The sequence below is a fragment of the Nuphar pumila genome, chromosome 1 (genome assembly GCF_984573655.1).
Source record: "Nuphar pumila chromosome 1, dmNupPumi1.hap1.1, whole genome shotgun sequence".
NCBI classification, from domain to species: Eukaryota; Viridiplantae; Streptophyta; class Magnoliopsida; order Nymphaeales; family Nymphaeaceae; genus Nuphar; species Nuphar pumila.
The window spans coordinates 181,992,599-182,019,768 of record NC_143249.1 but is presented as its reverse complement, the minus strand read 5'-3'; the positions used below and the strand labels follow the sequence as shown (position 1 = coordinate 182,019,768).

The 27,170-nt window shown below is 40.1% G+C and overlaps 1 protein-coding gene and 1 pseudogene across 1 annotated transcript; one reads left to right on the top strand and one right to left on the bottom strand.

Annotated features, from left to right (window-relative positions):
- Positions 1 to 306: 306 nt before the first annotated feature.
- Positions 307 to 2,630, bottom strand: LOC149851569 (putative pentatricopeptide repeat-containing protein At3g49142 pseudogene; annotated as a pseudogene).
- A 20,621-nt stretch (positions 2,631 to 23,251) lies between these two features.
- On the top strand, positions 23,252 to 24,707 carry LOC149851568 (uncharacterized). Its single transcript, XM_090015388.1, has one exon. It carries the CDS (start codon positions 23,335 to 23,337, stop codon positions 24,238 to 24,240), a length of 906 nt encoding a protein of 301 aa, XP_089871514.1. The 5' UTR covers positions 23,252 to 23,334; the 3' UTR covers positions 24,241 to 24,707.
- Positions 24,708 to 27,170: the final 2,463 nt, after the last annotated feature.

Below are 27,170 nucleotides of genomic sequence, written 5' to 3'. Positions count from 1 at the left end.
CATATATGTTCGTTTTTATTACTATTCAAATTAAAAAATATGTTCATTTTCTTTACCTCATTATAGAAAATTAAAACGCCTATACTGTTGGCCAATTAAAACGGCTAGGACCAAAAAAAAACTCCCCTATCACCGACGGAACATTGGCATGCCTTCAGTGAAACCAACGGATGGGCATAGGATGAGCCACTAGTCCACGTGAGCTCCAATTCCATCAGCTTCTAGAGTTGGGAGTCGGAGTGATTCAGTCACCATGGACTAATGCACATATTCAAGATATAGTATCCCAATGAGTTGCAATGCTCATTACCAATAATCTCCACAAGAGCATACCCCATCCTGGAAGTGATGGAACCTGTGAGAATCTCTCACCACAATCTGCCTGCCAACAACCTTTGAGATGAACTTAGTGGCTGTGTGACAATCCCCACAAACTCTCAAATTCTTGGTTATTTGAATTGGTGCTGCCGCCCTCGAGTGCATGAGTCCAAACACGATGGCAAGCTTTTCGCTGTGCACAAATAGCAAGCTCTCCTTCAAATCCTCTTCCACATCATGCAACACAAAATTCGTATCAGGCACATACCCTGCTTCCTTAATTCTCCCAATCAATTTTTCCAGCTCTCTGTAGATAGCATCTGATTGTAGGTGCGACCTATCACCAACAGTAAACCTGAACAGCATGTTGTTCACTTCTACTACCGTGTGTCCTGGAGTTTTATTCACCCCTCTCTTTTTCATCAGCTCCCTGAGCTTAACAGCATCCTTCCAATTTCCTGACGCAGAATAGATGTTTGCCAACAGGACATATCGACCAGAGTTTAGAGAGTCTAGATGAAATAAATGTTCTGCTGCAATTTCTCCAATTTCAGCATTGGAATGAATCCTACAAGCACCAAGCAAGGCACCCCAAACTCCAGAATCAGGTGCTACGGGCATGTTATCTATGAATTCTTTGGCCTCATTGAGGAGACCACCTCGGCCTAGGAGGTCCACCATGCAAGCATAGTGCTCTGTCGTGGGTGTAACAGAGAAGTCTTTGGTCATGCTCTTAAAGCATCGCCAACCCTCATCGATCATCCCAGCATGACTGCAAGCAGACAACATCGAAACGAATGTTATCTCATCTGGCTTCATGCCTGAATTTACCATGCACTCAAACAATTCCAGTGCATTTTTGCCAAGACCATGCATTCCATATCCAGAAATCATTGTGCTCCACGAAACTAAGTTCCGTTCAGGCATTTCATCAAACCATCGCCTGGCGATCCTCAAATTGCCACTTTTCACATAGAGATCAATAATGGCACTGTCTAAAACCACATCTGAATTGAAACAACATCTAATTGTAAAGCCATGGACACATTTAGCATGATGAGGAGCTGCAAGGCAGGAGCATGCACGGATAACACTGAGCATTGCAACAGAATCCGGTGAAATTCCCTCAAGACGCATGCGCTTAAATACTTGCAACGCCGCTACTGGAAGATTCGACTGCACGTAAGCCTCGATCATTGAACTCCAAGAGATCAAATCCTTTCGGGGCATTTGCAAGAACAATCTCCAAGCAATATCCACCCTACCACATTTTGCATACATACCCACAACCGCATTCTGCACGCAGATATCCGAATCAAGACCATTCTCAATGACCAAATCAAGAACTTCATTAGCCAATTCGTCACCCGGGTTCAAGCTACAGAGTGCGGGGATGACATTCAAGATGGTAACTCTGTTGGGCCCGATTCCCTCGCTCCGCATCCGTTCGAACAACCCAACAGCCTCCTCCATCCTCACATTCTCGACGCAGGCCCCTATCATGGCGCTCCAAGAGACAACATTTCGTTGAGGCATTTTGTCGAACACTTTGCAGGCCTCCTCAAAACTCCCACATCTGCCATACATTGTGATCAGAGAGTTACCCACGTAAACATCTGACTCAAACGCGTGCCGAACCGCATCTTGATGAACCCTTCTCCCTTCCTCGATGTCTCTGAGCGAAGAGCACGCCTTAAGAACAAATGGAAATGTGAAATTATCAGGAGAAACGCCCACACCTTCTGCTTCGACCATACAACGGTAGAGCTCGATGGCTTTTGAGTGCGGACCATGGTCGGCGTAGCCCCTAATGAGGGCGTTCCAGAGGAAGACGTCTGCGTTTGGGGCCGTTCGGAAGATGGAGAAAGCGTGGTCCATGGCGCCCAAGGAGGCGTAGAGGGTGAGGAGATTGGTGGCGAAGAAGAGGTTCTGGTGGAGTTGGGACATCAGCATAGCAGCATGAATCTCCTTGACGTGGTGGAGGGTGGCGCATCTCTGCAGGAGGAAGGTGCAGGAGTTTGGTTCCAAGGGGATGCCGTCGCAAAGGTGGAGGAGTCTATGGCCATGGAGATGGAAACGGAGTCGATGGCGGTGGTGTTGCGTATGCAGCCAGCATGCCAATGTGGTTGCTCTGTGCATGAGCGTCCAGCAGAGTTTTCTTTCCTAGCACATCTTGATTTTGTTTGCTCGTAGCAAACGGGTGCTCTTATGTTCGCATAACATGAAACCTATATACATAAAAAAGGCGTATTTTTTAAATATCGTGATACTATGAAGGCCGACCAATATCGAAAAAAATGTGGTATTTTCAGACTGATGCTTTTATTTTTTTTCTGAAATATGATAACCAAGCGCTGCGTCTACAACAAAGAATAGAGGGAGTGAATTAAGTACTATTTTTGAGAGGCCACATATGTTTCACATACCAATCTTCATGAGAGAAGTTTGAATGGGTTACTGTAGATAAAGAAATCAGCAGGAGTAATGATCTCTTCCTTAGTAGGCAGTGTGCGATCGATCTCTGCCACAACTAAAACTAAAATCAACCCACATCTTGTTGTTGTTGCTGAGGACTCTCTCTCTCTCTCTCTCTCTCTCTCTCTCTCTCTTATTGCCTCTTCTTCCCGACCTCCGAGTTTGTAATAGTTGAGAGCGAGAGAGACCCAACTATAAATATCAATCAATCGTCGGCAACTCAAATCGATATAGCGGGCAAGAATGGCTTACTTTGAGGCATTCACAGATGCAATCTCCGTGGTACTCATGTGAGCAGGGCATCACAGTCATGTAATCTCCTGTTCCAAACTCATCTATGCAAACGGCACATACGTTCTTGGCACCCACTTCATCCTCCTCCTCTACCAACCTCCTATCCAAATCATCCACCACTGGTTTTGACGCAGGAATAGCTATCAGAGCAAACGCGCTCAAATGATAAACCAACGGGGGGCTCCGCTTGTCTGGTAGGAGAAGCTAGTGCATGTCACCTTGTGTTGGGACGTTGCAGGTTCAAAACCCAATGGTATAGTTGTATAACTGGTAGGGCTCTGCCTAACCCCATCTTGCCTTTCAAAAAAAAAAAATTCTCGATACGACCATTAATAGCTCGCTCACCTGCTGCCTCGTGAACCAACGTTTGGATTGTGACGCACAAATTTGACATTATATGATCGACTAGTATATATATGGTATGTAGTATATGTAAAACATATGATTGAATTGTTTGGTTTGCAAGGTTTAGTGGTAAAATGATATATTCATTTTCTTGTAATCTTTTTTCTTTTTTTTTCTAGTTTTAAAACAATGTACTTTTCTTCAAGCAAGTCAACTCAAAGTCAGCTCATTTAACTTGGGTTCATTATGAGTTCAAACTTGGCTTAGCTAGCCACTAAAATGAGCCAAGCAGCTTGAACACTTCAAACTTGACTAGTTCGATGCATTTATTACCTAAAACCAGCTGGATAACCAGACCCAGCTTTGTCTCGCATTCGAACCCATCTTGAGATCCAACATGGATCTGGCAATCTTCGTAATGAATTTTTTTCCTTTGACAAAAAACAGGCACAAAAGCAGTACAAACAAAACAGAAAATGATCCCTATGCCAAATATGATACATTTTTTGAAATGTCCTACAATTTTTGAAATTCACACAATGTTCAAATTCGCAAATTTCTAACTATAAAAGAACCTTTTTACCCTTCGCACAAGTAAATTTTCTTTAGATATACGAACTTCCTTTCAAATATCCAAATATGTGAATTTTCTCTCAAATATGAGAATATATGAATTTTTTTCCAAATATACAAATTTCTTGCTAAAGGCTTGAGCAGCACTTTTGAAGCATTACTAAAGGTTTTTTACCTTTAGTGGCACTTTTGCAAATATCAAGCATGAAGCCCTTTGCCTGACATGTTTTGATATTCACAAATACAGTACGATATTTGAAACTGTGAATTGCAAAGGCCCCCAAAATGTGCAAACACCTTTTACAAAAGTCACATAAGAGGCACAAGCAAGAGAACATTCGCAAATGTATCAAGACATTCACAAATGTGGGACTATTTAGTTAAAAAACGTGTGCATATTTTGGGGACCTTTGCAACTCATGGGTGTAAATGCCCTCCAAAATGAACGATCCGCCTTTTAATAAAATCGAATAAGGGCCACATGCAAGAGAACATTTACAAATGTGTTGCAGAAAATTCACATATTTGAATATTTTGAAGAAAGTTCACATATCTGGAGGAAATTCACTTGTACGAAAGATAAAAAAGTCCTTTTATAGCTGAAAATTTGTGAATTTGGACATCGAGCGAATTTAAAAAATTGTAGGGCATTTCGAGAAATGCATCATTTTTGTTATACAGTACGATCATTTTTCGCAAACAAAATCTATGGTTTGCCCTATTAATTAAGTTAGACCTAGGGCATGCCCTCATATCTGGATATGTTCACACCGGATCCATTTAAGGTTCTCTACAGGCCTGACCTAAGCAATTTATCCACTAGAGTTAAGATATCACATGCATGACAATTATGGTTTTGTTATTTTTCTTAAAAAAAAAACAATTATGGTTTTGTTTAGACTTCCAAACACATAAATTGTGCAAGACTAAGGATTGAAACTGTCATGGGCATAGAATTTTTGCGAACCCATGCAGCACCAGATTGCCCAGTCTGATAGCCTAATGGCCAAAGGTCGTGCACACACACTTTTCCTTATGCTGAATCGTTTCATTGTCCCTGTGCACCACCCTGTTGAAATTCCACTAGAGGGGGGTGAATAGTGGATATGAGCACAGATCAGAAATTGAAAAATATTTATAGGCACCACACAGTGAATACAAGATTTATACTGGTTTGGTCAAACACCTGACCTACATCCAGTCCTCAAGTCTTACCACTTGGGTATTCCACTATTTCCTCCTTGTTAAACCCAACAAGGATAAATATTACAACACCCTCATACAGACAACCCTGTAGAGGTCTTCTTCTCAATCTCGAGAAGGATCAATACTGAGCAACAGAAAGTTACACACTTTCCCTATAGAACCTTTAAAATGATATGCAATAGATGAATGTGCTTTTGGAATATCTCAGTTTTGAAGATTCACTCAGAATGTTTTCTTTTTAAAAAAGAAGTAAGAATAATCACTCAGAAGAACTAATTTTTTTTTTTATTTTTCTCAACAAAAAATAGTGTTTTTGTCAATATGCTTTGTGTCTTGTCTGTATGTGTATGATACCTTTTTGTTTGTATATATAGGTTTATAAAAAGACGTGTCTTTTTAAAATACTATTTCAAGTGAATGTACTTTTTGATATGAGACACCTTGTCTCTTCAAGACATCTTTTCTTTTATGAAAAAGTTATGTACTTTAGAATATAATAATTTGTGTACCATTTCACTTTTTCATAAGTTGTCATTTCTTAAGTAAATGTTTTGTTAAACAATAAATGTTTGTGTATTATAAAAATAATGTTTTTACTACAAATTGTCATATCTCAAATAAATGATTTGAAGTACAATAAATGCTTGAGTATTTAAAATAATGATTATTTTATAAATTGTCATTTCTTGAATAAATGCTTTGAAGTACAATTAATGCTTGAGTAATACTTAAATTACAAATAGTCATTTCTTGAATAAATGTTTTGAAGTACAATTAATACTTGAGTAATACTTAAATTACAAATCGCCATTTCTTGAGTAAATGCTCTTATATCATGAGCTATTATATCTTTTCAATAGTTGTCTTTTACATAAATACTTTTGAAATCATGAGTTGTTATGTCTTATCAATAGTTGTCTTTTTCATAAATGCTTTTGAAATCATGAGTTATTATGTCTTATCAATAGTTGTCTTTTTTATAAATGCTTTTGAAATCATGAGCTATTATGTCTTATCAATAGTTATCTTTTTCATAAATGCGTGTATGAAGTATAATGATTGTTCTAAAATGTTTGATTTAACCTTTTTGAAATAATTCAAAACATACTCAACGATTACTTTGAAAAACTTATCTTTTTGCATATAAATGACTTATTTGTTTAATGCGTGGTTTTAAAACACATATAGAAATATGAAATATGCATACTTTTTGAAGGTTTTGTTACATATGACTCTAAGAAGAAAGAAACATTCTTGAGGTAACTGATCATCTCCATCTTTGAGAGACTTTATGAAGATTTGGCCAATCAAGTTTTTCCTTCATAATCCAAGTATGATTGCTTCAAATGTTGCACAGTTTCAGTCGAATTAGGACTCTGTCTCAGAGTCCTGATCAGATCAGGACTCTGTTCTGATTTCTGTTTTAACTCCCATGTTTACCTGTTTTTAAAATCTTTTCGCTTATTTTTTGAAAAAAAAATCCAATTTTGTAGAGTTTTAGTCAACTTAAGACTCTATTTCAAGAGTTTCAGTTAAACTCGGACTCTGACTCTAATTTTATTTTTCAGTTCATTTTATCAAATTCTGAGAAAACCTTTTTAAAATTCCTTTATTTATCTTTCAAAATTACCAAAAATCTAGAGTTTTGGTCCCATCAGGACTCTGTCCCTGTTAAATTCAATTTCTCGAGATTTGGCCAATAGTGTTATTTATGCCACCACCGCTCAAGAAGTCTGGGCAGACTTACATGAACGGTTCTCACAAAGTGTTGCACCCAGGATTTATCAAATCCAATGTGCAATAGTTCGCCTTTAGCAAGATTCTTTGTCCATGGCTACATACTTCTCTAAACTCAAAGTTTTTGGGACGAATTGTCTTCATACAATCCTTTACCCATGTGTACATGTGGTGTTGTCAAACAATTGAAAGATCAACAGGAGCATGAAAGAGTTTTTCAGTTCCTTATGGGCCTTAATGACTCTTATGATACAGTAAGGAGACAAATTCTTCTTAAAGACCCGTTATCGTCAGTTGCCAAAATATATGCCTTAGTTATTCAAGAAGAACGAAGTAGGGAGGCTCAAGTTAGTCCTTTAACTGCAATAAATAAATCAGCCTTGTATTTGAGCTCTCCTCATAATGAGTATTGTGAACCATCAGCTAGTGCCATTCAATTTAGTTCCAATGAGCAGATCAAAGATACAAGGCATGGTAGACCTACCTGTTCACATTGCAGAATCATTGGACATGTTAAAGATAAATGCTTCAAGCTTAATGGATATCCTCTTGGACATAGACTATACATATCAAGCAAATCAGCTCCTAAACCTTTAGTTAATGCATCCGTATCACATGGAGGTGAGGCGAAAGGAAGTACAGATGAGACTGTTACGCTCACCCGAAGTGAGTATAACCAGCTCGTGGCTTTCATCAAAAGCAAGTCATCCACAGCCAATTTCGTAGGTTTGTCCTCTCATTCTCATTCATATACATCTTGGATCATTGATTCAGGTGCCAGTGATCATATTGTTTCTTCTTCTGAGTTTTTTGTTAAATATGAAAAATCCAATATTCATGTCAAACTTCCAAATGGGTCGTCTGTAGGTTTATCACATCAAGGTTTGGTAAACATTTCTGATTTCATCTCCTTACAAAATGCCATGTGTATTCCTTCGTTTAAATTCAATTTGATTTTTGTCAGTCAGTTAACCAAATCCTTGAACTGTTTCATTACTTTTTTTCCTAACTCATGTGTCATTTAGGACCTAGCATCGAAGACGAAGATTGGTGAGGGTGAAGTGTGAGATGGGCTATACATGTTGAATGTTTCTTCACCTTTTATTGCAACATTATCGTTCCCCATGAACAATCTGGGTATTTGGCATCAATGACTTGGACATCCTTCAACTAGTCTTATGAAGTGCTTTTTTAAATATGATTTTAATTTTTTTCCAGATACTTCATGTCATTGTGATGTGTGTCATTGTGCTAAGCAAACAAGGTAGCCTTTTGGTTTAAGTGAAATATCTACGCAAACTATATTTGAGTTGGTTCATGTTGATATTTGGGGTCCCTACTCTCATAACTCCTTCAATGGGGCCCATTACTTTCTCACATTCGTAGATGATTTTTCTCGATGTGTTTGGGTGTATTTGATGTGCCATAAAAGCGAAACAAAACACCTACTTCAGAACTTTGTTTATATGATTCAAAATCAGTTTCATCATTCTGTTAAATCTATTAGATCTGATAATGGGTTAGAAATTTTTTCTCATGGAATTCAAAGTTTTTTTTGAAAATAATAGAATTAACCATCAACACAGTTGTGTACCCACACCTCAACAAAATGGGGTTGTTGAACGAAAACATCGACACCTATTAGAAGTAGCAAGAGCTCTAATGTTTCAAGCAAGCTTACCGTTCAAGTTTCGGGTAAATGTGTTTTAACCGCTGCTTACTTGATCAATCGCACACCTACTCCTCGTTTAGGAGAAAAATCACCTTACAAAATTTTGTTCAATCAAAAACTGTTTTTTAATCATCTCAAAGTTTTTGGATGTTTGTGTTATGCAACTAACACAGATCCAAACAAATCCAAGTTTGATCCAAGAGCTAAAAAATGTATTTTCATTGGTTATCCTTTTGGACAAAAAGCTTACAAAGTATACGATTTGGAATCTCACTCCACCTTTTTCAGGCATGATATTATTTTTTGTGAGTCAACATTTCCATATCACACGGTTAAAGAGGGTGACAATAGTGTAGTATTGCCAATCTCAGTCTCCATGGGTGAACCCCTCACCGATTATGATTAACTTGAAAATCGTTCTGCTTCAACATCCACTTCTGAAAATGTCATTCCTCCAAATAATCATAGTACTCACTTACCTGATGTTGAACCAAATATTTGAAGATCAGTTCTAGAGAAATGCCCTTCTGTCATGCTCAGAGATTTCTACTGTATAGCCACTCAATCATATCTCAATCCAATCAAGGCTTCTATACAAGGACCAAAATGTACACACATTCCTTTAGTCAATTGTGTCTCCTTTCAAAAGTTTTCTGCATCACATCAAAAATTTCTTCTAGCCATCTCCGTTGTAGATAAACCCACTTCATTCCATCAAGCCCTTCAATATGATTGCTGGTGTGATGCCATGAGAAAGGAAATACAAGCTTTGGTGGAGAACAACACCTGGTATGTCACTTCTCTCCCAAGTGAAGTAACTTGTGGGGTGTAAATGGGTATTTAAGGTAAAATATAACTCTGATGGTTCTGTTGAGAGATACAAAGCCCAACTTGTGGCTAAGGGATACTCACAACAAGAAGGGCTAGATTATCATGAGACATTTGCACCAGTAGAAAAATTAGTATCAGTTCGTTGTCTTCTTGCTATCGCAGCCGTAAAAAAATGGTCCCTTCATCAAATGGACGTTCACAATGCCTTCTTGCATGAGGACCTTGATGAATATGTTTACATGGAATTACCTCCAGGGATTGGCAAACAGGGGGAGAGTCTAGTATGCAAACTCAATAAATCATTATATTGCCTCAAACAAGCTCCTAGAAATTGGTTTTCAAAATTTTCTACCATCTTGACTCAATATGGTTTCTCTCAGTCTAAAGCTGACTACTCCTTATTCATGTTTTGCAAAGAAAATGTGTTTGCGGATCTTTTAGTTTATGTGGATGATTTGTTAATGGCAGGAAATGATGATGCCACTATCAATGAGCTAAAGCAATATCTAAATCAAAACTTTCGTATGAAGGATTTGGGTCCATTAAAATATTTTTTGGGAATAGAAGTGTCCAGATCCAAGTCTGGCATATGTTTGACTCAAAGGAAATATACCTTGGATATTTTAGATGAAACAGGTATGTTGGGCGCCAAACCAATTGATTTTCTAATGGATCAAAAGCTATCTCTAACATTCTCAGATGGTGAAGAGTTGAAAGATCCTTCTATATGTAGAAGATTGGTCGGCCGTTTAATATATTTGACCATTACAGGTCCTAATATCATGTATGCACTTTACATTCTAAGCAGGTTTATACAGGGGCCAAGAAAACTTCATCTAGAGGCCGGCTGCACTTCGTGTGATACGCTATTTAAAAAAGAGTTCAGGCCAAGGAATTCTGCTATCGGCCGTGTCTGATCTTCATGTCCGAGCTTATTATGACTCTGATTGGGCTGGATGTCCATAATCCAGAAAATCAGTAACTGGGTACTGTATTTTTTTTAGAAAAAGCCCAATCTCATGGAAAACCAAAAAGCAAAGTATGGTTTTTCGATCATCTGCAGAAGCTGAGTATCGAGCCACGGCAAATGCAACTTATAAAATTACGTGGTTGATGTTTCTTTATAAAGATCTTCAAGTGAAGTTGTATTGGCCTGTTGATTTAATGTGTGATAACCAAGCAGCTATGCAAATTGCGGCCAACCCTATTTTTCATGAGAGAATCAAGCACATAGATATTGATTGTCATCTCATTCGAGAGAAACTCATTAAAGGTGTCATCCCAATGAGATATGTGCAGTCAAAAGATCAAGTTGCAGATCTCTTTACCAAAGCCCTGGGAAAGGAACCGTTCTTGTATCTTACAGACAAACTGGGAGTTCTGGATTTGCACTCACCAGTTTGAGGGGGAGTGTTGAGATTACGATAAGGTCCAGATAACCGTATCTAATCAAATCTTTTTGTTAATTAGGTCTTCTTATTCTTTGAGAAAATTGTAGTCTGATGAGTTTGTTATAACTCTATCTCTTTAGCATTATCTTCTGTAGTCTATATAAGCATGTAATATGGTAAATGAATATACACAGAAATTCACCAATCTACGTGTTCTCATATAGTTTCACAGGGAGAGGACCCCGCATTGCGGAGGGAGGTGATTGCGCAGTCACCTCCCTCACAGAAAGGGAGAGGAAGACCAGGAGAGGAAGGGGGATAGGACGCGAGCAATGTCCTTCCCCACTCTTCTCGATTCGTTGAGGGACGCTCGGTGCCCAAGCCACCCTACGAGAAGTGGCCACCAGAGGTGGCTTATGGGGAAGGCCCTTCGACAGGTGGTGGGGGTGACCATGGGTGGTGGCGCCAGTGTCTGGTTCACTGGAAGAGAAAATCAAGAGAGTCGAGAGGGGGAGAAGAAAAAAAACTTAGGGGGTGAGAGATTTTCATAAGGTTTGAAATGAAATGAGGGGTTTTGAGTTTGGGTTGGGTTGAATCCATTCTTATACAACCCAAATGGTTTTCCCTTTTGGGTGGTTCGAGAGGGGTTTATGGTTGGATCCGATTGGATCCAACCCACATGAGTGTTTGTGGGTCGGGATGGATTTGGATTTTGGTGAGACCCAAAATCAACCTATATATATATATATATATATATATATATATATATATATATATATATATATATATATATATATATATATATATATATTAGATTCATTTGGGTCCTAGTGGACCCAAACATTATTCATTTTAAGTGGGATCCATTTAGGTCTCCCAATAGATCCATAAGTTCATTTTACTTTAATGGGATCCATTTGGGTCTCAAATGGATCCAAAAAACCCTATTTATTTAATGGCATCCAATTGAGTCTCCAAGTGGATCCAACCATGATATTCTAAAAAATTGGGCCATTTTATTTTAATATGTAAAAAGGTTTGGATATTTCAGAACCTAGTGAAAGGAATACTATTCAAAGGGGTTTTCTTTTGAAACCAACTGAATGAAAAGGAACTTACCCACAACAAGAGTATTCTTTGCATAGCGAAAAATATAAAACAATTTCGTTCATTGAATATTCAAAACTTCATATACAAGTTCAATGAAGTAGAGACTATTTACAAAATCCATCATTTTAAAATTCAATGTTCACCTAAACAAAAACATGGTGAACAACCCATACTGATTACAATATATATATACCCAACGTGGGGTAACAACACAAAAAGAATACATGGGTACAAACACGTAATTGACCCAAATATATAAAACAATCCAAAATACAACTATGATCCAAGAAATAGAAGTCTAGTGTCAACTCCAGGGGTGTCCGAATCTCAGCATTTGTCGCCCTCGACACACCCTTTTCCACATGAACCTAAAAAGAGAGAGAAAAAAGTAGGGTGAGACTAACCACATGTCTCAGCAGGAACAAGACCACTCATCCCGCAATAACATACATAGATAGGTCACTAGCCAAACTTTACTCTAACTGAGACTATAGCTAAACACAAGCCCAATTTTTGACTCTCTACGGGAAGAACTTGACTCAACCTCTCACCAAGAGATTGAAAACACACATGTATAACCTAAGTACATAAACATATTTTATTGATCTTTCATTTATCTTATTCTTTTGCTCTGTACAGGATGCATTACAATATACAATTACTTTCTTTCTTTTTCACATGGGCACCACTGCCCTGGCCACTATAGGCTAACCAGTTTACTTGGGGTTTTCATACACTTGTGTTTTCTTTATATTTTATTATTATCTTTCAAGAGCACCCAAATTCACCAGCACCAAGAGTTCAGAACCCTTCATCAAGGCATTCATTTCCTTAAAAAAAATTATACTGCACTACCACTAGCATACATAGCCAGGACCTCCCACTCAAAGGAGTTTGTATATCCTCTAAGCCACCGTAATTAGAGACCAATCCACACTAGTGACCAAGACAGGGTCCAAAATAGCTATCACTGAGAGCAAATTTGACGATAACTCAACATTCATGGGGTTGATGCTAACTCACTCAACGAGTCGAATCCATTTATAGGTCACCCCATCTTTCAGGGCATGACTTTAAATTTCAATGTAACTTGTTTCATATTTACTTATCATGCATTATGAATTAGTTCTCATAGTACCCCTTAGGTACACAGAGCCTTGCCCCCAATAAGTTATATTAGTTCTTAACTTATGAGTGTATTTATTTAATATGCCAACTCACAGTTGCACACATGGGTTCACCATCATGCCCCAAACAACATCATGATCACATTAGTCTTACTATATCACAATAAGCTCACACTTAGGAAATTTCACTTTCAAAGGTCTAAAATCAACTCTAGGGGTAAATTCATAAAAATAGCATTTTACGATACCCACTACATAATGTGTAGTTTGCCTAGACCCATGTTTTTATAACCTAGTGTTACACCAACTTATTCAGCAAAAATATATTATCCATATACCTATCATTGATGATTCTAATAACTACATGTATGCTTGATCTATCTAACTACACGCATGTTCATACATATAGGAATATATGTATATTTATCCATAAAATCATGCTCGCATACACCTTAGCACATCATGCTTAAGTATACTGGAAGAATACACAATATACTATCTCATAAGATCAGTCACATGTTTCACACAATACATCACAACTTAGTTCGGGTCTCTTTTTGGAATATCAAACCCAACCCGATGTATATATCCCATAAATATATCAAACACAGGCCTACCGGCCTATTTCAGGGTTGATCCAACCAAGAACCAGGCTAAACAACCTTTATCCAGATTCAAACCACTAAAAATATGCAATTTGGTGTAAAAGTGCTGACTCTATCAACTCAGGTGTCGACTCTCCCTAATCAGGGGTCAACTCCTTTTGAAACAAAAATCTATTCTACTAAGAAGAGTCGACTCACACATCTCTAGGGCTGACTCTTTCTGAAACAGAAGGTCATTTTGTTCAGAAGAGTTGACTCCTCCAACTCGGGTGTTGACCCATGACAACAAGGTCTAGCACTGTTTAGGAGAGTTGACTCTTCAAATCATGGGTCGACTCTTTTTAAAATAGTGCCCATTCAGTTTATTAGGGTTCAACCCTTCAAAATTAGGGGGTTGACTCCTTCTGAACTGAGGTCAATGCCATACACCTCAAGTGTCAACTCCTAGAAAGCAGGGATCGACCCTTGGATCTGTCCACCCACCTGTGAAGCCAACGAGGGTCGACCCTCAATTGAAGGAGTCGACTTTTGTGCTTCATAGTGTCGAAAACAAACTCCAAAACAAGAATTTACAGAAATACAATATATTTAATAGACTTTCTCCAACATGTAGGCATTCAAATAATCTTACAGAAACGTTTATCTATGTAAAAATGCATATATATTTTTAGAATTTATACCTCTGCAAAAAACCCAAGATTTTAGAAAACTATTCTAAAGAACTAGAAACTACAACCATTTCAGATTTCCAAAAACTTTTACAAAATATGCTTAAACCTGCAACTATTTAGATTTTAAAGCCTTTCCAAAGGAGGTTTCAAAAAATTGTTATAGAGTATCAAATCTTAGATTTTTGGAACCCTTATGAAGAATACAAAAATAAAATTTATCAACTTTCAATAAACTAAAAAGAATTTAAAGAACCCCTCAAATCTATAATTGTTTTCAAAATACTAAAATTATTTTAACTATGGAACCTCTCAGCAAAGCATTGAATCAAAACAAAGAGTTATCAGTGATTGACATTCAATACTTTAAAACAAGGGCAAATTCTTTTCATAAGTGAAACTCAACCAAAAATTCCAAAGAAAACCCATTACAACCACAGAAGTCGACTTCCTGAAAACCAGGGATAGACTCACAAAGTGAAATGTTTGATTCATGGTCAACAAGAATCGATACAGACACTCAAGGGTCAACCCAAGACTCAGCAAGAGTCGACTTCTGAAACCAGGGGTTGACCCTCATGGGTCTAGGTCAATACAGAATCCTAGCAAGAGTCGACCCTTGAAAACCCAGGGGTCGACCCTCTCGGGTCTGTCCAACAACCACACTCATGAAACAACAAGGTGTCAACTCATCAAAAGCAGGAGTCGGCACTCGGGCCTCAGAAACATAAAAAAAACAACAAGGTGTCGATTGTTCAAAAACAAAGCCTTAGGAACATAAACAGAACAACAAGGTGTCAACTCTTCTAAAACAAGAGTCGACACTTGCTGACTCAAGGTCATTTAACATAGCCTGAGAGTTGACACTCTAAAACCAAAGGTCGACCATCGGGCTGCCTTAAACCTCTTGAACATACAAGGGTCAACTCTTGCAGAGCAAGGGTCGACTCCTATGTTCACCTGAGCTTCAAACTGAATGCTCATCTTGCAGGAGCCGACTCCCGAGTTCTAAAAAACCCTTAACAATACATAGAAATCCAATTTTTGGCAAACTTCTCGCATAAAAATCTTTCATAACATGATTACAAAGATTTATGCAAGTGCAAAACATAAATCTAGCATGATACACATTTCATGATTTCATAACCATTTCGCACATCATAAAAATAGTTCATGCCTATGCATGCCACTATCGCAAGAGGGAAGTCAAGCACCTACATTTGCTTACCAGATTCAACAAGAACAATCCAATGCAAGGAATTGTGCTATCTTGTTCCTTGGAGCACTCTTGTTGCAATCTTGTCCCCCGCCTTGAGGACACCCCAAAATAGAAAACCCCAAAGGGATAAGAACGAGGAAAAGAGGAAAAACAAATATGAGGAAAAATCAAGAGGAGGGACAACCTTCCTTAAGTCGTTCCTTCCTTGCTAATCCTCCTCGCAATTGCCACTCCAACAACCACGATCCACACTCCACTACTCCGTATCAATGGCGGTTAGCGGAGGAAGTGGGTGTAGCACACCAACACTACAAGAAAGAAGATGATGAGTGGAAAAGATACACCCACAACTTCAAAAAAAAATGGAGGAAAAGCGAGTGGCAATGGCAATTCAAATGAGAGAGAGGTGACAGATAGCAAATTCATAAAAAAGATCTGAGAGGGAGACGTTGGGTTCTTTATAAAGAAAGAGTTGGGTTCAGGATTGGATCCTTTGAGATCCACCCCAAAACCCAACTAGAATGACTTTCTTGGGCCCTAGTTAGCCTTTTATTAGGCTAACTAGGTCCCAAGTCTAGTTACCCTAACCAGCTTTCAAGGGGCTCAGCTAGGTGGCTGAGTCCTAATGACTCTGGCAGGTTTGATTGGCTGGGCTGAGCTATAGCTTTGTCTCCCAAAAGACCAAAATGCCCCTGCATGGATTTTAATTCCCATATGGGTCCTTTTTACCCATTTATACCCTTGGTCAACACCAAAAATAACCACCTTACCACTTAGTCAAACCGAACATGGTCAATTATGACCCTCACGAATTTGATTGGCTTGGTCAATCCAAAATCGGATGGCAATATCCCTCATGTCTAAAATACCCCCGAAACTCTTTCAGAATAACCAAATTGCCTCTGAAACATGACGAACTCATTCCGAACTCAAATTAACTCTGTTTTCAACAAAATGAAGACTGTTATTTTCAAAATTTTGATACGAATGCAGCCATGAACTCAAAATTTATGAATAATGCCTTAGAAATTCCATTATCTAGAAATTATCAAAAATTAGAAAAACCTTAAAAAATATCATATATTACACCAACATTCCCATGTTACTTAGTGGGATCCATTTGGGTCTCAAATGGATCCAAATCTCATTTTACTTAGTGGGATCTATTTGGGTCTCTAAATAGATCCAAATTCCATTTACCTTGAATGAGATCCATTTGGGTCTCAAATGGATCCAAACCATTCTCACTTTGGTGAGATCCATTTGGGTCTCTAAATAGACCTGAAATCCTATTTACCTTTAGGAGATCCGTTTGGGTCTCCAATGTATTCAAATCCTTAGTGAGACCATTTGAGGTCTCAGACGGATCCAAAGCTCTCTCATATCCGGTTCAAATCCCGTTATGGGTCTAAACCTTACCCGAACCCATTTGGGTTAACCTGAATTATTCGGAGATCCAAATATGGATAACTCAAGATCCAGTGGATCCAAATCAAACAGTTTTCATATCCAATATGCTCTCAACGGATATTCATAACTTGGTTTCCCTGTGATTCGTTTCTCTTAGATCCTTATCGAGATCCAGATTCAAGTACCGCTTTATAAATCTAAATTTTATAATTAATTGCATAAAATAATGAAAATAACCATAATTTGCATAGCTATTAGAAATTCATTAGTGAAGATCAATACCAGACAAATAAATTCCAAAATATTTTATTAAAATATTCTCTAAAATTTTGTGAATATTACAGTTGCAGTCCTTCATCAATTCTAAACCGTGTTGTTGGTATCACCCCCAATAGTAAACCCCTGCGCTCATGCAGTAGGCTGCCAGCGGAAACCGAAATACAAACCCATTGCAACTGAGCAATGTTTCAGATTTCCAAGATGATTTTGATACTCCCTACCCTTTGCAAGTCTGAACCCGACCATTTAGTGGCAGCTATATTTCTGACTTCCCATCTGATCTTGATGTGTATGGCTTCAGAATTGCTTCTTGAGTTTATGAAAAATCGATTGTTTATCTCGAGCCATATAGTCCTCTAAGCAATGAGGATCCAAGATTGCCATATGAAACTCCCTTTTTTTCCCCTTGAGCTAAAAGGCCTGGCTATTAGGAGGTCTTTGGGGAATGCTCGGTTGCCCCATGCAAGGTCAAAATCCCCCCAAGCAATGTTGTATAGGACTCTGAAGAATCTACACTTCCAAAATTGGTGGGAGAAGGATTCCTCTTCACTACGGCATCCGAACCGTAAGGGTGGTTTCAACTCGTTATTAGGAATAAAAAAAAAGGTATTTGGACCTGATCTCCTCTCCTTCAAGGGTGCTTGTAGCAATGATTTACCAACACTTTCCAAATTGTCAGAACGCATTGTGCAAGACTAAGGAGTTAATCAAAACATAAACATTCAATATAATAGTATATACAAATCCATTCAAGCTCAGATAAAAATTAGATTTGAAAGAATTTATCACATCAAAAACCAAGCAGACAGGTTTACATTATACCAAAAAAAAGAGGATAAAGGTCTGCCTGTAAGTATGGAACTTGTTAATAGACCTCCCAACTATAGGTGGAGGTGTCTAGCGAACAATCAAGCAATGGGCAACTCAAATCGACACAGCGGGCAAGAATGAGCTCGTTGAAGCCATCCAAGGATGCAACCCTCATGATACTCGTGAGCACAAGGCAGCATGGTCACATATCCTCCTATGCCAAATTCGCATTGGCAAACAACACATACTGTCATAGCACGTTCATCATCATCATCATCCTCTACCCTCTTCCTCTCCAAAGCATCCACCGATGTCTTTGATGCAGGTATAGCCACCGGATCATAAACGAACAGAGACTCATCCTGAGCCAACTCCTCCAAATCCTCCACTGCTTCATAACCAACTGATCCTTCTTCCTCAGCAGTAACGAGATCAATGACTTCAATGATCGACATGACTTCGATACGATCATTGGCTCGGCCACCTGACTCGTGAACCAACCTTTGGATTGTTTGGCACAAACTTGGTGCAATGTCGTCGAGCACTACAAGAAGTGGGACGGAGCCAGTCATTGATAGGTGTTGCAGAACGTGCTGCGAGGTCTCCTCTATGGTGTCGAAGTTGCTGTAGTCGAGAACAAGGGAGCTGATCTCCACTAACAAGAGATCATCCATCCGTAGCTCGGCTGCACATTCTGCTCTAGTTTCTGCGTAAAATTTCACTTCGAATTGCAGAAGCACCTTTCTGGTATTCCATCTTGAGGAAGCTAAAACATGTTCTGATGTTGGCATCTCTCTCTCTCTCTCTCTCTCTCTCTCTCTCTCTCTCTCTCCGTGAAAAGCTCGTTAATTTATGAGGAAGGGTTAGACATAAATAAATAATCAGGAAGACGGTTCATTGTATTCAAACAAGGATTCTAAAGTCCAAACTAGCTTAAGGCCGAGTGTACTCAAACAAGGATTCTAAAGTCCAAACTAACTAGCTAGTCTTAAAAAAAAAAGGTCCAAAACTAACTAGGCCAGGATACTTTGGTACTTGGTAAAACTTTAGAATCATTCATAAGTGGCCAAAGTGGGCTCAAATTCAGATTCATGCATATACCAAATCCAATGGATTCATCTCTCTCTCTCCAAATCCAAATCCTGTGGATTTCTTTCGCATATTCTGGCAATGCATTAAGAGTGACATTCTTAGTGTCTTCGCCGAGTTTCATCGTAATGGCCGATTGCCGGTTCACTCTCACCTAACAATTGTGTCGCTTATTCCTAAGGAGGAAGCCGCATCGGATATCTCGCGGTTTAGACCTATATCAGTGTTAGGGAGTTTATATCGCATTATCGCAAAGGTCTTAGCTAACAAGATGCGGTCAATTGCTCCTAAGATTTTTTCGGAGGAACAGTTCGCCTTCATTCCTAACAGAATACTTCAACATTCCTTCATTTTGGCCACAGAAGTGTTGCACTCCCTAAAGATCAGCGGGGGGCATTTTTCACCCTGAAGATTGACTTTCATAAAGCCTACGACTCGGTTCATTGGCCGTTCCTCTTCAACATGTTGGCAAACTTGGGCTTCGGTAGGCATTTCTCTAGCTGGGTGCATGAGCTAGTAACCAATGTCCAATCTCAGTTTCAGATCAATGGGGTAAAAGGAAAACAGTTCAAACTTGGGCGTGGTCTTCGACAAGGATGTCCTCTGTCTCCGTTACTCTTTAACGTCGTCTCTGAAGGCTTGGTGGTTTTGGTTAAGAGGGCAGTGGAGGGTGATCTAATTGAATCTCTCGGTATTCAAGAGTGTCGTAGTCAGATCCTAACCTACGCTGATGACATAATTATCTTCGGAAGGGCCTCCATCCAACAAATGTTAAGATTCAAGCTTATCATTTTTTTTCAATCGATGTCAGGTCTATCCTTGAACTATGAGAAGTGTTGTCTATCCATGGTCAACGCCCCTCCATCAAAGTTGGACATGGGCCAGCGGATATTCGGATGCTCGGTTTCGGATAACTCTTTTTCTTATCTGGGTCTGCCGCTTCAAATCAGTCGTGTTTCAACGGCAGCCTGGAGCACCACTATCCAAAGGGTTCAGAAAAAAATATCGGGCTGGCAAGCGTCCTACCTTTCTATCGCGGGTAGACTAACTCTCATCAAGCACGTTCTTTATGCTATGCCAGAATTTTTTATGTCTATGTTCCTGATGCCTATGGGGGTTAGTAAGAAGATAGCTCAGGTAGTGACGCACTTTCTGTGGTCTGGGCGAGGTCCCAAAAACAAGCGCCACCTAATAGGGTGGGACACTCTTCGACTACCCCCAAATAGGGAGGGTTTGAGAATCAAGGATTCCCGACTGAGGAGTATGATTCTCGTCGTGAAGCAGAGCTGGCTGGCACACCAACCTGGGTCTCCGTGTGCAAGCGTGCTTCTAGCTAAATACGGTGGTGTGGAATCATTGGTGGGGACCACAAGCGTGCGTCAACGAACTATGTCAAAGCTTCGACGATCATGGATCCAAGCATGGTCTGCAGTTCTGTCTTATAATGGCAATGTTGACTCGCAGTCTCAGTTCTTTGGTCGTAACCTTGCTCTGAACGGATCTTTCCGCTCAAAAGAAGGCTACCTCGCTCTCCTTCCGTCGGAGGTGGACCGGTTCCCGATGAACTTGATCTGGGGCAAGGGTCCCATTCCGAGATCATGTTTCCTGGCTTGGCAAATCTTACACGATCGGGTGCAGACTGACAACTTTCTCAAATCCATCGGATTTCATCTGCCGAGTAAATGTGTGTTGTGTGAGGCGGCTGAAGAATCTGCCTTCCACCTTTTTTAGGAGTGCTCTGTTTTTCAAAACATCTTTAAGGTGACTTGGAATAAGCCGGAGGTCAGCGTGCGTCAGGAATCGTTCGCCAACGATTTGTTGTGGGGCCCTCAACAAGTTCGTCATTGCAACAAATGGCGTATTATTTAGCGAACCTGGCTGCTCTCGTCATGGTGGGTCGTATGGATGACTCGCAACAATGCTATTTTTCGGCATATTCCGGCAGTGTTAAACAAAATGGTGAACCTTATTTTGGCAGACGTATACGCCATTCTCCGCATCAACATCCCTGATCTGCAACACCATCTGCCTCCTGGGACCATTCATGATCCAGGGTGATGCTCGTCGCCTAACTGTATTTGTTTCTTGTTTATTTCTTCCTTTTCTCCTTGCATCGCTACTTTTCTTTTTTCCTTTTTTGGGCTCCTTGGCATGTCTTGGGCCCGTGTTTTGGTTTCCCGGTAGGTTCAATGTTGGTTGAACCTGTTTTTGATGGTTATAGTTCGTCTCTCTCTCTCTCTCTCTATATATATATATATATATATAGTGGTAGCTGCCTATCACTTTTCTACTACCAGCCTATTGAAAGTTTTTTATTCATTTTTCTAAAATCTGACCAACCAAATGTGATCTACATGCTTGATTTTATTGGAATCAACTCTTCCATTCAAATACACATTTAGGTTTTCATAAGATCTAAAACATCAAGGATCCACAATTTAAAAAAAAAAATCAATGCTTAAAAAAACATCTTTTTAACAAAAAGACATGATCAAAGTGTCATTTCCTAGCAAATCGACCATGTCGAACACATCTACATGGTTAGATTTGGAAAAAATAACCTAAAAACACCTTTTCATTGGTGGTAGGCTCAAAAGGTGGTAATCAGCTACCACTTTTCCTATATATATATATATTAAACTAAAAATGGTCATACTATACGCCAAAAATGATATATTTTTTGAAAAACCTTACAATTTTAAAAAATTCACCTGATGTCGAAAACCGCAAATGTTTAGGGTTAAAAGAAACATTTTAACTTTCACATGAGTGAATTTTCTTAAGATATGTGAATTTCCTCCCAAATATATGCCCAACTATTGCATCTAAGATTTGTAACAAACTTTGTTACTGATTTTTGACAAAATATTATAAAAAAATATAGAAAAAAAATAAAAAAGCTAGACAAAAATATATTTTCAATGATACTTGATTCGTTAGAAAATGATGAACAAATACTGAGATATACATTCCTAAAATAAGAGATGAATAAGCGTGATTGCGCCTATCTTGATTATTCTATATTATTTTATAGTTGTCTGTGTTGGAAATGCAAAAAAACAATAAAAAGAATAGAGATAAATTGAGGTCTTAGCTTTTCACCACCACTAAGATCATCTTGATCTGATGAGCGATTAAAGAGAAACATTCTTTCGACGCTAGACTGTTTGGTTGTCTCATTCTACACAGTATGTTTCTGTTTTGGTTTTGGAACTCAGAAACGAGAACCTTAGAGGGGTTTTCGGTTCTCACTTAAAACAAAAAAGTTATAAGTTTGTGTCTCAACTTTTCAACGATCATAAAAGTGTAGGTTTTTTATGTTGAATTAGAGAGATACAAATTTCAGAAATAAGACTGTTCTAAAAAAATATGCGATTTTTTTTAAGTATGCTAATTTCTTCCTAACAATTTATTGTTTTCAACTTTTGAAAAAAAATATATATATATATATATATATATATATATATATATATATAGAGAGAGAGAGAGAGAGAGAGAGAGAGAGAGAGAGAGAGAGATATGTATGTGCTAAATGAAACATGCTAAATGGGTTTTCCAATTGTTTTTTTTTTTTAATTTTGATCCTACAAATGTGATCTATGTACTTGATTTTATAGGGATCAACTCTTGAAGTGTTCCACTACACATGGGTGGGCTTTTATAAGGTTCGAAAAATCGAGTTCAAAATCTTTGCAAATTTTTTAAGGCTCCAAATATCATTTTTTTCATTGAAAACACATGATCCAAGTGTGGATCCTGGTAAATCACCATGGCCAACACATTTATGAGGTTGGAACTGGAGAAAAACCCATTTAACAGGTTTCATTTAGCACCTATGCATTACTATAGATATTTTGTAAATGAGGCGCTCGGCTCAGCTGGACACAAAACTAGCCACGCTTGAATTCCTTATGTTCGTTTTGGTTCGACCCTAAGTCGATGAGCTTTTTTCAGCCCTACTTTCTACTATTACAGGAGGGTTGAGAGCAAAGCCGGATTTGTGCAGCCCATTTCATGGACCGGTTCAGGCCCAGCTGGGTGAGGGAGTGGTTACGACTTATGACTTTGAAACAGAGGCATGATGCTGTGACGCAGGCAGGCGTGAAGGAAAGACTTTCCCTTCTCTTCCGACTCTCTCTCTCTGCAATCTCTGCATTGAAGAAGAAGGAAGAAGGATGGCTGCCCTGCTCAGTCACATCCTGTCGTCGGCGTCGCTCTTCTCTCTGGGTCTGTGGCACCTCGTCTGGTCGGCCCGGAACCAGAAGCGGTCCCCTCGCGAGTTCGTTGCCCGGCCCTGGCACCCCTTCCCCTTCTCCCCTCGCCTTCGCCTCCTCCAGCTCCAGCTCCACCTCGCCCTCCTCTCCCTCTCCATCCTATACGCCCTCCTCTCCTCCTCCGACCCCGACCCCCTCGTCAAGGGCAGCACCCCCGTCTACCGCTTCTCCTCCCTCCAGTCCGCCGCCGTCCTCCTCTTCTTCCTCGTCCTCTCCCTCTCCCTCCTTCTCTCCGAGGCCACCTCGCTCTTCCCCTTCCCTCCCGAGTTCTTTTTCCTCGTCGCCGCCGCCGGCTTCTCCCTCCGCTCCTCCGTCCTCCGCAGCTCCTCCTCCGTAACCTCCGGCATCCAGGGCAAGTGCGAGTCCCTCGCCTCCGACGTCTCCGCCGCCTCTGCTGCCCTCGCCCTCGCCCTCGCCTGCAACCCCAGGCTCTTCATCGCCGACCTCGCCCTCGGCGCCTCCCTCTGCCTCCAGGGCCTCTGGGTCCTCCAGACCGGCCTCTCCCTCTACGTCGAGGCGTTCATCCCTGAAGGGTGCCACCGCCTCCTGGATGTTGCGTCCGGCGTCGAGGGCTCGACCACCTGCGATCTCGAGGACTCGAGGCTGCGCGCCCTCGCCCTGCTCGATCTCGTCTTCGTGTTCCATATGATCTTCGTTCTGCTCGTCGTGGTCGCTGCCTATGCGTTGGTGGTGAAGGTGGTGGGGATCAGGAGATTAGGATCCTACGAGGCGCTGCCGACCACCTCGGCGGCGGTGGATGCGAACCACGTCCAGATGAAATCGTTCACCAAGGAGATGCAAGCTTGAGCGGATGATCGATTGAAATGTACGGAATTGGTTCATTTGTGGCTCTTAATCTCTTTCATTTAGCACAATGCTATGTGTGAATTTAGTCCCCTTTTCTTGTCTTTTTTTTTTACTTCAATTCAATGGGGTTTTGTTGTATAGAAGTACCCGTCTTCTGTTGAACTGAATTTTTTCTTCTTCTTTTTTTCCGGTGAGCTATGGAAATTTTGAATCCTTCGGATCTGTCATCTAGATTGGGCATTCTTCATTCCCTCTTTCACGAAGCATCAACGGTCGCTTTGATGATTGATGGATCACTTTCGCTAGGCTCGAACTTGTATTAGAAACACCAGTTTGTTGAGTAGAAATTTAGATGTTGCTGTATGTCTTTTTCACGATGTGGTCTCTCTTTTCATTACATGTCGTAATCAAAATTGATTCATTAAAAGTATTAATCAATCGAGCTGCTCTTGATTACCTATTTGAAATTCGTTCTCAGCTGCAACTGAACTGTGTTAACAACTTCATATGTGCTTTTGATACCTAAGACCTTTGAAATAGAGAGCACCCTCTTGTGTGGTTTGTCATTCGATCACAGTTGGCAAACATCATTGAAGAAGTACAGAGCCTAACTACATGTAAAACAACGTAAGAGTGATTGCAGATAACCAGTCGAACGTATACACAGTCCAAGGCTATGTAAAATAATGTGAGAGTGATTTCAAATAACCAGTCGAGCTTACCATCATGATAACTGAAGTAGACTGATTTCCAAGATTCCAATCGATCAACTCAAAAGTGTTGAACTTATCTAGTGAGTTGCATTTAATTTCCCTGATTGATGCTTTATGTTTTCTTGTTCTAACTTGATGGAACCAGTTATGCTAATGCCATTCTTATGTAACACCGTTACAAATTTTTTATTTCTCTTTCCTGAAGATGTTTCCTTCATCATCATTAAATAGATGCATGCTTAGGATAGAAAAGGTGGCATGTCGGCTTGCAACGAGTGAGATGTTCATTGTTAGGATTTGAGTAAATCTTGAGAGGCCTACCTGTTCCTTGACATGCAAGTTACTTTATAGTGTTAGCTGTTAGCCGGTTCATGTGGCTACAAAAGATCTTTTTGAAGTAGGTTTCATAAACATTGATGTGGTTTTAAAATAAGAAAAGTGTTGGTTTTGGTTATTCTTTTAAGTGGGAGAACTGCATTGTTTGGATTTTTGTCTTAAGACTTTGAATCTAAGTGGGTGAGCGAGTTCTTTAGCATAGGATTTGTAGATGAAGCTCTTTAAGAGTGTTGACATGTGTGCAAAAAAATCCCCAATTATTGCAGGATTTTTCATATATTCCTTATAAAATTTATGAAGAACATTGTGATTGTCCCGGGCCGATCTTTTAGAATGGGGCATGTGCAGTGCAGAGCTCTACTGAGTAAAAAATGCATCGAGTGTAGGAACGTGCGGTATGCGTTCGCTTGATCGGTGACGTGCGGTGGTAGCACGATATGCGATAGGCATCAGTATCGTCGTTAGTGCATTGCTGTGTGGTACCACAGACGTGGAGCGTTGTTTGGTTAAGCAGTGCCAACGGATCAGAGGATGTTGCCTTTGGAGATTTGGTTAAGGATCTCTCCACTTGCAAGAGTGGTTCCACGCATAGCGGTTGGACGCACAGAGGTGCATGTGGGTTAGGGCTAATTCCTCCAAGGATCACCTTAGGTAGTTTCAACTGAGTATGGTGACTCGGGGATAGGCGAGTGAATGCCTAGGCGTCGGCGAATGAGTCTGGGTGGTGCTCTTCGCTATATCTTTCAATCATCAACTGGTCTTCGGTCTGGGGGTCGCAAGGTCTTGTTCCTTCAGTGGCGAGGTTTTGTTGTGTCGTGCGCAGAGAGTCGCAATACGCTCTATGGTACGCAAGGTTAAGGCAAAGTTTGTGCCTCTTTTGGAAGTGATATCTGGTATGGGACGACTATGCACTAAGCGGCATGGACTACGTAGAATACGCATTTGAAAATGCGCTTGATCAACTTCCGTTAGGCAGCTACGCACGGGGTGGTGTGTAGGGCCAATGAAAATGATTCAGCACATGGAAAGGTGTTGGTATGCAGCCTTTGGCCATTAGGCTAGCCAGCTTGGGCAGCTTGGCACGTCACGGGTTTGCAAAACATTCTATGCCCGTGACAGAGCGATAGAAAGGCTTGCGGTGGTAAGGAAGGACCGTCGTACCGGACTGACTTATTGAAAAAAATAAGCCCGTAACAAATTGGCATTAGAGCAGAAAGATTCACGGAGACCTTGTTATCATTGTGTGTGACACTGAAGAGGAGGTTTATCTTGGTTACGTAATTTTGTGCAACTGAAGTGTGGTTAACCAAGTACAAAAGCAAGATATTGGCAAGTTGGTAGGGGTCATCTTGTCGATGATAAGGGAACATGGATAAGCCAAAGATTCTTACCAGTTGTGCGTTAGGCTCGCAGGTGGAGCATGACGTTTGCTTTGTGCATGCAGAGAATGCACATGGGATTCGGCTGAATGGATTTGCACTTTTAGGTATGAGAGACTCAACTAAACTTCTAGATTCTCTCCCAAGATTGTGGGTTAGCGGAGTGCCCACGTTGAGCAGAATGCTCGTTGTTTTGGTCCCTTGAATTGGCAGATCCTCAATGGATTGTGTGTGCAGAAAAAGTTGTTGTTTGTGGCTCATTGGTTCTTGCAAGAACGTTTTGCTGACTCTGAAAGAGAGTTATAACGTGTTGGCTTTGGGACGAGAGTTATGACATTGGGGCAAAGTGCCCTTGTGAGGACGAGTGCTCAGGAAGACACTTTGAAGGACCACTTTGGGGTGATACGCAAGAAGATATCCTCCACTTGAGAACTAGTTTAGACCAACTTGAAAAACCGCAAGTTGGTGCTTAAGGGATTTGATATACCTGCGGCACGCATTG

Bases quoted from the DNA above. Each gene is read 5' to 3' on its own strand.
- LOC149851568 (XM_090015388.1), top strand. From the start codon at position 23,335: ATGGCTGCCCTGCTCAGTCACATCCTGTCGTCGGCGTCGCTCTTCTCT.